General features: G+C 35.6%; 1 protein-coding gene across 7 annotated transcripts in view; it reads right to left on the reverse strand.

The window, feature by feature from the left end:
* CNOT4 (CCR4-NOT transcription complex subunit 4) overlaps positions 1-14617 on the reverse strand; it is a 140721-nt gene that overhangs the window by 67607 nt on the left and 58497 nt on the right. For all 7 annotated transcript variants that reach the window (XM_068549515.1, XM_068549513.1, XM_068549514.1 and 4 more), the window contains exon 2: positions 12578-12843. In XM_068549515.1, coding sequence (XP_068405616.1) covers positions 12578-12751 — 174 coding nt within the window. In that variant the 5' untranslated portion in view covers positions 12752-12843. The remainder of the gene's footprint in view (positions 1-12577; positions 12844-14617) is intronic.

A 14617-nucleotide genomic window follows, 5' to 3' on the forward strand; every position in this document is an offset into this window, starting at 1 on the left:
AAAACTTGCATGCCTTTAACATAAAGTTACTTTCATCTTTTCATACATAAATTTTTAAAAATTAATTAAAAAAACAAACACCCTCCAATTTGTGAGCACACTTTGATTAATGCTGAAGGCAATTAAGAAAGCGAGATTTCCTTTTATGTTCCTCAATGTCTACTAGTAATAACATAAAGTCTCCAAAAATCCTGTTCTTAAATATTCAGGCATAACTCTTAGTGGTCCTGCAGGATGTAAGCGTCCATACCATTCAATTCCCACATTTAAAAATTTGAATCTATTTGGCATACTCCAACTTACTAGTGAGTGGGAGGCACAGAAAACAGCGGACTCAGTAATTTCCCTGACTTTTGCATGACATGAGGGCTTTCTCCAGGATCAAATACAAAGTTTATGTCACACATTTTAGGGGTTCAATAAATATTTGCCACCTTAATACCAAGCTACTAGCTAGAAGCGGAAATTTAGCACTACTAATTTTCTTTTTTAAAAAAAACTTATGTCGGGCTTCCCTGGTGGTGCAGTGGTTAGGAATCCGCCTGCCAATGCAGGGGACACGGGTTCGAGCCCTGGTCCGGGAAGATGCCACATGCCGCGGAGCAACTAAGCCCGTGCGCCACAACTGCTGAGCCTGTGCTCTAGAGCCCGTGAGCCACAACTACTGAGCCCATGTGCCACAACTACTGAAGCCTACATGCCTAGAGCCCGTGCTCCGCAACAAGAGAAGCCACCGCAATGAGAAGGCCACGCACCACAACGAAGAGTAGCCCCCGCTCACCACAACTAGAGAAAGCCCGCGCGCAGCAACAAAGACCCAACACAGCCAAAAATAAATAAATAAATAAATAAATAAATGAATAAATAAATAGAATTGGCTACCATCTTTAAAAAAAAAAACTTATTTCAAAGTGTTCTTACATTTTAATTTGAGGAACCAAATGGTTAAGGATCTATTACAATAAATTCAATTCTTCAATCAATGATGTAATCTTCCCAATTTAAATTTTTTCTCTCTCTCCACTCACCCTTCTGTACCTATATTATCTCCTTTCAAATCTTAATCTATCTGCCTGGATGATTTTAATCCCATGAAACTATTCAAAGCTATATGGGCACAAGTATAAAAATGAACTACATACAAACCAATTAAAATATCTTTCCACAAGATCATTTAAAATTTTCATTTGCAAATGGAAAAGCTATTTTCTACCACAGGATTTCTGGGTAGCTCCTTTCGGAGCGTTTATCATTAAGTTTATTTGAAAGCTGTTGCCCTTCACTAACATCTATAGTGGTGATAGTCTACTCCCTGAGTGCATCAAGCATATAGATTGTTCCTAGTTCCATTTCAAAGTCTAATCCATGCACTGAATCTTACCAGTCCATGATAAGAGAAGTATAAAAATTGAGAAAAAGCATTTGGAAACTTTTATAGCAACTTAACATTGCCACAACATTCAAGTTCATCATCAGTGGGCTCTGAAGAATAAGGTAGTTATCTGTGTGGTTGTTATCGAACTTAGGTCGTAAATCACATGACACAAGCTGGGTACTAGGCATGCTTAATAGGACCCTGTATCAAACACCAACAGACTGTGGCGGGGCGGCGGGGGGGGGGGGGGGATACAAAAAATCTGGTTCTGCATCAGAGATAGTCTGAAAAACACTGATGTAACTTTTAACTCTTCTGAAAACATGAAGGATTTGACAAGCACTCTGGTTTTTTTCTTTGCTAACAATCTCTGACACTGTAAAATCCTGATAAAAGATGATGCAAAGTAATATAAATGCCAAAAAAATAAAAATGCATACACACACTCAAACAAAAAAATGGAGAATGACAATTACCAAAAATCGGGTTGCAGTATCAATTCTCATCAAGTATATTACTGATGCACCACCATGTTGAGTATATAACACTGGTTACCCCAATCTTCTTCTATGTTATTCCAAGTTTTTCCTATGGAAATATACTTCCATAAGACTTCAAAGTCAACTTTAAGTCAACTTTATTGGAATATAACTGCTACATAGTGATACATTACACATACCAATACAGAAAGATACCAACACAGGAGAACAAATTAGTTTACCATGAATTCCATGATGGTTCCTCCTCCACACACATACCATCATAAAAACCTACTCTACAAATCCAATAATAGAAAATTAATAAGCTAATACAGCAAGATGAGGAAGGGAGGTAGATTAAAGATGGGAGATGAAAACACATAATTTGAATAGCTGCAGAAAGAGACCGTGACCCACAAAGCTAGTAATAGTACGAAAAATGAATATAAAGAAAAATATATCTGGTCTACTTTTTGACTGAAACAGATAGGTTAAGCCTAATTTTCTAGGAATATACGATCAAATAAAAATTACAAGTAAAAAATTTTTCTTTAAAGGTACTACTGCATGTTACAAACTAGTGTTAAATAGGACACCTGTGGAGAAGCATTTTTAATGTGTAAAATATTTCTAATTGTGTTAATTTGTCAACAAATTGCCAAACTACTAATTAAGATGGTTTATAGTCTCTAATGTAATCATTTAATTCCTTTCATATGTGTAGTTATGTTTCCACTTTTATTCCTAATTTACATGTGTATTTACATGTGTCTTCTGTTTTATTTTCTGATCAGACTTACCAAGACTTTATTTTATTCGTTGTTTCAAAGAACCAGCTCTAACCTTTACTGAAATATTGCTTTTTTCCTATTTCACTAAATTCTACTTAATCCCTACTTTCCACTGTCGCAATGTTTATTCTTTTTCTGGTTTCTTAACCTGGAAATAAGTTCATCTATTTTTGTTCTCCATTTCCTAATTAATGCATTTACAGCTTTATATCTTCCTCTTGCTAAAGACAATGAAAAATACTGTATAAAACTTTTTTCTAACCAACATCTTAAAAACAATAATGATCTGCAGTGGGGAAGTCCCAAGACAATTTTTGGATAAAAGTCAAAACCCAGAGAGATAAGTGGAAAGTCTGAGTAACAACAAATGGGAGAGAGGAACAAATGGGGGAAGAGGGACAGCATTAAAAGTCCAAGGCCAAATCAAGGTGAAGAATTTTGGGGGAGATCACTCCCACGTTAAGCTGAGACCCAGCCCACCCCCAAAGAACTCATTTTGTCTCAGGGTAAGTACAAACTACACAGAGGTCAGTACAAGATAAGAAAAAAGGAAAAGGGTGTAGAAGAAAACCATCCTAGAGAAGTTGAAACCAACCCCAGGGAAGATGTGCACCCAGGAGAACAAAAGACCTTTATGGTTGGCCAGAGCGAAGACTTTTACACTTAAGGCATCCTTAATGGCAATGTTTACAGGATCCAGCAGAAGACAAATCAAAGCCTCTCTATAGGAGGGCAAATTCATCTTGGGCCTTGGAGAACCCTACAAATAATTCAATGACAACCACGAAGCAGATACAGACAACAAATCACATAAGGAAATAAAACAACATGAATGACAACCAACAGAAACATCCCTCACAAGACTTCAGCTTCTCGAATTATTGGACAGATTTTAAAACAATAATTCTAATCTGTCTAAACAAATATATGACAAACTTGAAAATATCTGCATGGTATAAAAAGCTTTTTAAAAAATCAAGTATCAAAAAAGAACAAACGTTACTTCTAGGAATGGAAAACACAATGGCAAAATTTAAAAACTCAGTAGACTAGACCTAAAAAAAAAAATTCTGATTGATCAGAAGAGATCATCCATTAATGCATGAAAGGAAGAAAAAGAAAGAAACAGAAAAGAGATTAAAAGACATGGCAGATAGTGAAAAGATCTGGAAAATATTTAATCAGAGTCTCAGAAAGAGAGGAAAGAGAATAAATGCAACAGCTGAAGAGATAACAGCTTAATTTTTTCCAGAACTAATGAAACTCACCAAATCCACAGATTCAAGAAGCCCTACAAACACCAAGAGGAATAAATAGAAATACACAAGTGAGTTCTACTTTCTGGAACTGATTAATATATCCATTGTGGCCTAACAGTCAATCTCTGTGCCCACTATACCTGTATTTTAAACTTTTGTACAAATTTATTTGTACAGACTTGTGTGCATGCACAAACACACACATGCTTGCTAATTGTGTTAATCAAAATTTCCATTTCCTTTTTATTGTGTACTTCATATATTTCTAAAATACAGAAATTAGAAGTCTCTCCATTATGCATGTGGGTGTAGTTTCTCCTGGTATTTACATCAGCTCAATATACTTCTTAGCTCTGTCAAGTAAATAAAAGTTTTGTGACTTTAGGGGACCTTTCATCAGTAAGAAAAATATCCTCTTTATCTTTTTTAAATGTGTTTGATCTTGAATTTGATTATGACTAACTAATATCAGTACTATTATACTTTCTTTCCTATGATTTCCATTTGCCCACTCTATCTTTTTTCCCCTAGTTTCCCTGATAATTTTCTTATATGTGTTCCTAGTCAAACAGTTCTACAAGGTTTATTAGGAAAAAGAGCAGTCCCCCATATCTTTCCTCCCCCTCAACAGTTGCCTCTCCCTAAAAATAATCTATTCTTTTAGATGATTCTTCTGTCATTTACTATCACATCATTAAATAACATGCTTGTATTGCTACTTCCTGATTTTTCAGCATTAAATATTATTACATTATGCAAATTGAAGATTCAGATTTCTTTCAGCCAGCCTAATCATACATTCCAAGCCCACTTTCCAACCTTCCATCCTAATTTTGGTTAGGTCAAGGGTCACAATTACATTATTATGAAGTTCAAATATTATTTATACACTTCGACCTCCAGCCATGACAGATTAGATGGTAACAGACTAGGGCTACCAGCATAAACAACTAGAAAACTAGACAAAATATATGAAATAACTGTTTTCAGACACTGAACAACAGACAGTGAACAGCAGGTCTATGACCTCTGAGAGAAAAGAAAGAAAAAAGATGAAAACCACAAGTGTCCCAGTTTTCTGCTTTTCTGGCACTTACTGGACCTTGGCACTGGGTCCAACGGTCACAATGAGCAGAGGGGGACAGTGTTCAAAATTTGAAGAGGTTGAGGGAACTGAAATTTATTGGGCAAAATACCACAAAGGGGGAACTAGTACAAAAAGAATTCCAGAAATCTACATACAGGAATCCTGTGGTAGCCAGTTTTCATAACAGCCCTCCTGAAGACACCCTGATAGAGGGAGTGTAAACAATGAATTTAGGGAGGAAATAAAAAAGAACACCAGTCACATGTACTCTTTCAGAATATAGAGGAGGAAACATTTCCTGAAACCAATATTTCTTTGGTACCAAATCTAAAAACAACATAAAAGAAAGCCACAGATAAATACCTCTCATGACACAGACGTAAAACTCCTCCTGAAAATATTAGCAAATTGAAAATAAAAAGGATAATACATCATGATCAAATGAGATTTACCTTTGGGAGGGAAGGTTGATTAAAAAAATCAACCTAAATCACTGTTTCTACAGAACAAAGGAGATAACACACGATCATCTCAATAGAAGCAGAAAAGGCATTGGATAAAATGCAACACCCACTCATGATAAAAACTCTCTGTAGGCAAAGAATAAAAGCAAACTTCCTCAACCTGATAAGGACCATCTACAAAAAAACAGTGACATACTTAATAGTGAAATACTCAACATCTTCCCACTAAGATTGGGAACAAACAAGGATATGTGTTCATCCCACTTTTATCCAAGGTTATAGTGTAGGGCTTACCCACTGCAATAAGGCAAGAAAAACAATTTAAAAAAATAAAGGTTGGAAAGAAATAAAAGTGTCTTTATCCACAGAAGATGTGATCATCTATTTAGAAAATCCTAATGAATCTATTTAACAAAAATTAATTATTCTACATAATGACAATGAACAACTGGAAAATGGAATTTTAAAAACAGTATCATGTGCCAAAGCTCAAAAAAACACAGGGACTTCCCTGGTGGTCCAGTGGTTGGGACACCACCCTTCCACTGCAGGGGGCACAGGTTTGATCCCTGGTGAGGGAGCTGGGATCCCACATGCCATGTGGCGTGGCCAAAAAAAAAAAAAAAATCCAAAAAAAATTCCCCCCCCCGGCAAAAAAAATAGTTATAGGCAAATATAACAAAACATGCTGTACTCTGTACATGAAAACTACAGAACATTGTTTCTGAAATGTTTAAAACCTAGAAAAATGGAAAGATAAAACTTATTCATGACCTATATGAGTCAACATTTTCAAGATGTCGTCTTTCCTCAAATTGACCTGCTTATTCAATGCAATCTCAACCAAAATTCCAGTAGGCTTTTTGTACAAAATGACAAGCTAATTAAAAAACTTATGTGGAAAGGCTAAGGTTCAGATACACAGAATAAATTCTAAAAAGAATAACAAATTTGAAAGTTTTTATTGTAACAGATTTGAAGATTTAGAGTAGTCAAGACAGTATGGCATTGACAAAAAGATAGACATAATCATCAGCGGAAGAGATACAGACTCTAGAAATAGACTGACACATTTATGAGCAACTGATTTTCATGAGAGTCCAAAACCATTCAAAAGTAAAGGGGTGGGGCTTCCCTGGTGGCGCAGTGGTTGAGAATCTGCCTGCCAATGCAGGGGACACGGGTTCGAGCCCTGGTATGGGAAGATCCCACATGCCGCGGAGCAACTAGGCCTGTGAGCCACAACTGCTGAGTCTGCGCGTCTGGAGCCTGTGCTCCGCAACAAGAGAGGCCACGATAGTGAAAGGCCCACGCACTGCAAAGAAGAGTGGCCCCCGCTTGCCGCAGCTAGAGAAAGCCCTCGCACAGAGACGAAGACCCAACACAGCCAAAAATAAATAAATAAATTTATTAAAAAAAAAAAAAAGTAAAGGGGTAGTCTTTTCTACGAAAGATGCAGTAACAACAGGATATCTGTATGGAAAAAAAAAATAAATCTCAACCCCTACGTCATATCTGAGCCATTGCAGCATAATATGATTACTTTTCCTTTTCTGTACAAGTTTTTGTTTCCCATAGAGTTAATAACTGTGTTTTGTCTGATTAGATCTCTATGTGTTTATTACTAATTCAACCATCAAATTTCCTCCAATTGTTGAAATGGCTTCACAAGACATTTCTCTTTAAAAACACCAAGTATTCTTTCATTTTGATCTTTTTGTAGAGATTCCCCTTGGAGCTTTCTGATTTGCCACATTCTGGATTAACTGCCCTCTACAGGTCACATCTTTCATCTTTCCCCATCATCCAAGAAATCCCACTGCTTCTTGCCTATGTTTGATTACCTATTTCCTCTATCCCATGTATTTTTTTTCTCTTCTTCATTGCTTTATATTGATGGGGCATATCTTCTAGTAAATTTCTGAGAAAGAATGCACAGAAGGTAAAATATTTTTGAGAACTTTCAGGTCTGAAAATGTCTTTTCATAACTCCCTCATACTTAATTAAGTCAAGCAGATACAGAGTTCTGAAATGAAAATAAATTTCCTTCTGAAGTGTCTTCTAGCCTTAAGACTTGATTCAGAAAAGTCTGAAATGACTGATTCCTGATCTTTTATGTGCAACCTACTTCTTCCTCTTTGGAAACTTGTAGAATTTCTTTCTCTTTGGTATTTTGATACTTAAAAATAAAAGTTTGTGCCTGGCACTTGACGGGCGTTTTTGCTTTTTTGGTGGTTTGGTTTTTTTTGTTTTTTTTGAGGTAACACTGGTTTATAACCTTCTGTAAGTTTCATGTGTACAACATTATATTTCTACTTCTGTGTACCCTACAGCGTGCTCACCACCAAAAATTTAGTTTCTATCTGTCATCAAACAGTTGATGCCCTTTATCTATTTCACCCTCCCCCTCTGCCCCTTCCCCTCTGGTAACCACTACTCTGTTCTCTGTATCTATGTGTTTGTTTTTATTTGGTTTGTTCATTTATTTTGTTTTGTTTGTATATTCCACATATGAGTGAAATGACACAGTATTTGTCTTTCTCCATCTGACTTATGTCACTTAGCATGGACCCTTCAAGGTCCATCCATGCTGTCACAAATGGCAAGATTCCACCTTTTTGATGGCTGAGTAGTATTCCAGTGTGTGGAATACACATCTTCTTTATCCATTCATCCATTGATGGACACAGGTTGTTTTCATATCTTGTTACTGTAAATAATACCACAAGGAACATAACAGTGCATATATCTTTTTGAATTAACGTTTTCGTATTCTTTGGTGCCTTTTTAATCTGAAAATATGTCCTTTGGTCCTGGGAATATTCTTCAATCATATATTATTGAAGACAATTTTCCTCTGTATCACTGTGATCTCTTTCTAGAATACTAACTTATTTGTTATGTGACCTCCTGGACTGATCCTCAAATAAAAGTTATCTCTTCTCTCAAACATTCTCCTTTGCCTTTTTGCACGACTTGTTAAGAGATCATCTCAACTTCATCTTCCAACTCTTTGCTTGAGTTATTTCTGCTATCATATTTAAATTTTCAATAACTGTTTCTTATTCACTGAATTTTTTATACCATACTGTTCTTGTTTCATGGATTCAATATCTTCTATTATTTCTGAGGTGAAAATAATACCCTTGTTGAAGTTTTCATTTCCTTGGCCAGTCTCTAATTTCCATGTGAGCCAATGTTGTATGGTGCTACATCAGTAAACCACCCATGTTCCCACATCTGCCGTTTCCACCAGATATTTTTCTCAGACATGCTGCACTAAAAGGACATGCAAAGGCAGTCTAAGGAATGACCTGCACCTGTTTAGGGAAGCACTAAGGTCCTTTTGACCCCACTAGGCTCAGCAACTAGGACCAAAGAGAAACATTCAACTTCATATGTTTTTAAAACCTGCCTCTCTCTCTGCTTTTCAAAGCTATTAAAACAAAAGAGGCCTTTTCTGCAAACAGACAGGTTTCATCTTGTGAGCCAAAATCAGGAGCTGGCTTCAGCTAGCGCCACCTGCATCTCCAAGTTTATTTAAATCATCTCAATTTGACATCTCACATAACGCCTTCTACAGGCTTCTCCCTGCAGGGTTGGGCTGTATCTAAATTGTAGCTTCATGGTCCTCTCCAGAAACACTTGTGGTTTCCTTCTGTGTTAACACAACCACTGAGGCTGGGCTCCAGAGATGTAAAGATCTGCTGGTCTCTGACTGAGATGGGCAGCTTCATAATTATGTGTGTTCAGCACTCTCCAGCAAAGCTAAGCCAGATTCCAAGACTTTGTGTGTCCTGCACTGTCTGCCTTCCGTGATACATGCCATGAGACAGGTATGAGCAAAGTCTGGTAGCTAAGAGACTAAGGAGAGGTTCTAAGAGTTGTGGATATTAAGTGGATATTAAGTCAACAAGAAATTAAAAAACAAAGACAAAAACAAAAAAAACTCCTGGTCTGACTATTAACAATAAGTGCCTCAGCTAAAGATTCTAACTTGGAGACCCAAAAGGAGGTTGTCTCATATTTCTTTAATCTGGATTTTTTTTTTCTTTTCTTTCTATAAATGTTGGAGAGCCTTGGTGTTCATCCTTAGACAATCTCTCATTTTTTCCACTGACCCTCTCTGTGATTTAATCCAGTGTCATTAATTTATAAAAATATTCTATATATTGATTAACTCCCAAATTTATATCTCCATGCCCAAACCAAAACTGAATACTCACCTGTCTAGTCAATATCTCCATTTAAGTCTCTAATAGGAATCTCAAACTTAACATGTTTAAAACCGAGTTCCTGATCTTCTCAAAAACCCTATTCCTAGAAGATGCAGTCTTCCCCATCTCAGTTAATGGCCATTCTCTACTTCTAGTTGCTCAGTTCAAAATCTAGCAGTCATCCTCAACTCTTCTACTTGTACTGTAGAGTGGATATTAAACCTGTTAATCTTTGTATGTCTGTAAAATGTTTTATTATGCTTTCAAATCTGAATGAAATTGAGAATTCTTCATTAAAACTTATTTTCACTCAAAAATTTGGAAAAACAAATTTTTCGTTTGTGTTCTCTTTTCTATGGTTGTAAAACAAAAACACGGGCATCAGTTTTATTCTTCTTCCTTTGTGATCTATGTATTTTTCTCTCATGGACTTTCAGAACTTTGTCTTTATTCTAGATATTCTAAAATCTCACAATTATGTAAATAGATGTTGATATTTTTCAGTCATCTTGCTTCATACTTACAGAACCCTTCTAATCTGAGGACAACTGCTTTTCATAGTGAGTAATTTTCTTCTATTAGTTCTTTCATTATTTCTTCTGATCCATTCTTAGCTCACTGCTTCTAAAACTTCTCTTAGCAGAGATTAGAACCAGAGGATCTCTCTTTTACATTGCTTAACTTTTCTTTCAAGCTTTCTATTTTTTATCTTTCTGCACTATATCCTGCAAAAAAATACTCAGCACAATCTTCCAACTCGCTAATTTGCTCTTGAACTGTGTTCATTCTTTTCTTCAACCTATCTATAAGATTGTTCATTTTGAAGATCTCTGTTTTTTTTAAAAAAAAATGTTCCTTCTACATGAATATGTCATTCTCTCTTACCTCTTTAAGAGGTACCAATGACACTTAAAAAAGTTTCTTTCTGTTTGCTTACTTATGTTAGATTCTTCTATATACTGATTTTTGTGCTTCCCTTCCATAATGTTGGCTTTCCTGAAATACCTATTGATTCTTGGTTGTTGCACATGTAAGAACTCTGTCAACCAGTCTATAAAATGCTATTTCTGTTTGCCGTAGGATGTTTTTTTTGTGACCACAGAGAGGAAAAACAGCTCAAAAGGGTATGTTAATAGTTCATCTTCTGAGCATAGGAGGTCCTAGTTCCTCCAGGGTATTTCTATCCCCTTTAAGGCTCTGACCTAAATTTATAATCAGTGTTCCAACTAGAGGGCATCTGTCTCTGCTACCTGGCATAAAAGTTGGACTGTTGCTCCAATGCCTCTGTACTCAACCAACCACACTGACAGTTCTCCTAGGATCTTGAAGCACCACTATTATTACCTTTTTTCAACAGTCTTCTCCTGAATATGTTTTGAGTTAACACTTTTTCTTTAAATTGATCCCAATGGCCTTCTGCCCTCCAGATTCCTCACACTAGTCCTCCCAGAAAGGAACCCTTTTACTAACAACCAGCTTTGCTGAAGTTACTCTGTTTAGTTTTTAATCTTAAATTTTTTTCTATTTTTTACTGCACTTTCTAAGGATTTGAGGTGATTCTAGGTAATCCCTTAAAACTGAAATGAATTTCTTTGCTATTTCCTCAAATAGTCTTAAGTTATCCTGAAAGTCACCACTTTCAACATAATAGTTCAATACAATTGTCCTCTAATGGAATGATGGGGAACTGATTTTTAAAATACAACTGAATGTTTTAAAATTCATTAACACAAATTTAAAAAGCTAATGTTATCGTTTTCATTTACCTTTCCACTCACATTCTTAAAGTATATGAACTATATAAAAAGATATATATATATACATTATAAACACCTACTGTTATATAACATATATATATATATAAAAACTACATTAATTAACATTTAAATAGAGCTCACCTTTTTTCATTCATATAATATACGTTAACTGCCCACTAGATTTAAAAAAAAAAACAACTGGACAACACATTGCCTTCTGAGATATTATTTTTTTAATAATCTAGGTATCTAAAACACATTTCCAATTCTCAAAATTTGGTAATAATGAACCAAGAGCTCTTTGAATGGGTAAACAAAAGAAAGTTTAAATCATATAAACAGATATTAAAGATAAGGCAAAAAACAGCTATTTGCATTAGTCCCTAAGGTGGTAACAAAGTCCTTCAAAACAGAGATGCAGCAATCCTACTCACCCTAATAGGTCACTTACTACACTGTAATTGCTGCATCTGCTTATAAAAACAACAAAACCCAGAATACTATTTTAAAAATCATAGATTTTTTAGATTTAGAAAGGATTCAAAGGACTTGCATTTGACCCCCAAACCTACTACCCATTAGTTGATGCCTTCGATAAGTTACTTAAAAGGCCTAGTTTCCTTAACCATACAATAGGGATAGCATTATCAGCCTAGCATTGTCATAAGGACCAACAAATGAGTAAGTATTACCTTCTAAACCAGGATTTCTCTTTTCATTTTAACTCATGATCTTTTTTAGTACACATCAAAACTTCTCTACTATTTTGTACTGGAAAACTAAAGCAAATTTCCCCTCAGATGTAATACTGATTGTGTTTTTCCAATTTCACACCGTCCTATCTAATCTACTGCCTCTCTCTACCCTTAATCCTATTAAACAGCCAGCACCACCAACCTTGTCAATCTCCTCAGATAAGAAAACTGAGGCCAACCAGAGAGGTTATGTGACTTCACCAAGGTCATATACTTAGTTAACAATAAAGCCAAGACTCTGACTCCCAAGGCAAGTGTTCTTTCCACTTCATTATATCTTAAAAATACAATGCTACACATTATCTCATCTGAGGTTTGTAGATTCTTTTAAATCTACTTACTCATAGGCATGGGGAAAAAAACTAAACACAAAGTTATTTTGGAGTATTTACCTTTCTGCATGCAGGACAAAGCCCATTTTCATCAGTGCGAATTCGATGCCAACAAAATCGGCAAATCTGGTAGCCACAGGTGCAAGGGAAAAAGTTGATATCATCTATCTCCAAGGGCTCCATGCAAAGAGGACATTCCACAGGGTCTTCCTTCACATCAGGACTGCGAGACATCTTCACGTTTATTAAACAGCAGCAAAAGTTTATAATAATTTAAGGGAGAAGGAGGTTCAGCGCTAGGAACTAAACTGTAGAACTTCGAAGACCTGCATAAGAAAAAACAAAATATACTGCTTACTACTGAAAAAAATGGCATATTCAATGATCAAGAATCAAATTTCATAAAAAATTTGAAAAATATTAATCAGATCAATTTTTGCTATCTCAGAAGATGGAATTCGGTATATTCTTCATGTCAAGATAAAAGGTGTGAGGTTGTTAAATTTTTTGATTCAACAGAAACAGAAAAGAACTTCCTTTTTTTAGCTAAAACACTTAATACTAACCAGTACTAATCATAGCATATTTTAGGGGAATAAATACTATACAGAAACATCTTCACCTTAAAACATACTCTAAACTGTCTTATCTTTCACCTAAAAGCTAGTAGTAATACTGCCACATAACTAAAAGAGTACTATAGTAGTCTAAAATGTGTCCTAATTTACAAAATAAAACTAATGAAGAGCAGTTTCAGTTACCTGTAATTACATGTTAATATCAAACCATTACCACAGAAAACATAAGACCTGAAAAAAAATGCCATAGAACCTAATTGTTTACAATTAAATATGTATTAATATGCCAATGAAAAATTCACTTCTGGGAAAATACACACGTATTAAACAAAATTAAAATATTCCTTTTTATTATAGAAATGCTACAAAAAGCCTACAGAAAGGGGGAAGAGAACAAATAGACCTCCATGCCTCAAAGTCTTTTTAAAAATTAAATAATTTATCTTTTTAGATTATGGAGAATTGAAAATTTTCAGGCTAAAGTCATTGTTAAATTAAAACGCTATGTCAAAATAACGGAGATTTTTTGTTTGTTTACATAATTTGACAAACTAACTCTAAAGTTTACATGAAAGAGTAAATGCATGAGAGATGCTTTGAAACTTTTGTGGAAGAAACGTGGGGATCTGCACTATCAGATACTGAACTGTACTACAAAGCTACAGTAACAAATAATTTGATATTGGTACAAAAACAGACAAAAGATCAAAGAAACTAAATAGAGAATCTATAAACAGAACCACGAATTAATGAGATTTTAATATTTGATAAAAGGGACATAACAAGGGCTTCCCTGGTGGCGCAGTGGTTAAGAATCCGCCTGCCAATGCAGGGGACATGAGTTCGAGCCCTGGTCTGGGAAGATCCTACATGCCGTAGAGCAACTAAGCCCGTGTGCCACAGCTACTGAGCCTGCGCTCTAGAGCCCGTGAGCCACAACTACTGAGCCCGCGAGCCACAACCACTGAAGCCCATGAGCCGAGAGACTGTGCTCTGCAACAAGAGAAGCCACCACAATGAGAAGCCCATGAACCGCAATGAAGAGTAGCCCCTGCTCATCGCAACTAGAGAAAGCCCATGCACAGCAACGAAGACCCAACGCAGCCAAAAATAAATAAATAAATTTATTTTAAAAAGGGGGGGGACATAACAAATCAATATGGCGAGGATGGGCCCAATTTAAAAGCAGTAACAGGATCCTGGTCTATCCATTTTAAGAAAGAAACAGTATATAGCTGTCTCACACTGCAATCAAAATAAATCCCATATGATCTGTCTGAAGAGCTATACATTGAAATAAACTATTAAAGTGTTAGAAGAAAATAGAATTTTTAAAAATCTTGGGATACAGAAAGTCTTCCTAAGCAGAAACAGAAATTCATAAAAGATAGATATGATCAACTTAGCAATGTGAAAAGAAAAAAACAGACAAATTAAAGCAACAGAGTAAAGCAAGCAACAGAGTAAAGGATATATTCACTGTATACAAGAGTCACTATCCAGAATATATAAAGAAATCTTA

The sequence above is a fragment of the Eschrichtius robustus genome, chromosome 8, assembly GCF_028021215.1.
Source record: "Eschrichtius robustus isolate mEscRob2 chromosome 8, mEscRob2.pri, whole genome shotgun sequence".
In the NCBI taxonomy this organism is placed as follows: Eukaryota; Metazoa; Chordata; class Mammalia; order Artiodactyla; family Eschrichtiidae; genus Eschrichtius; species Eschrichtius robustus.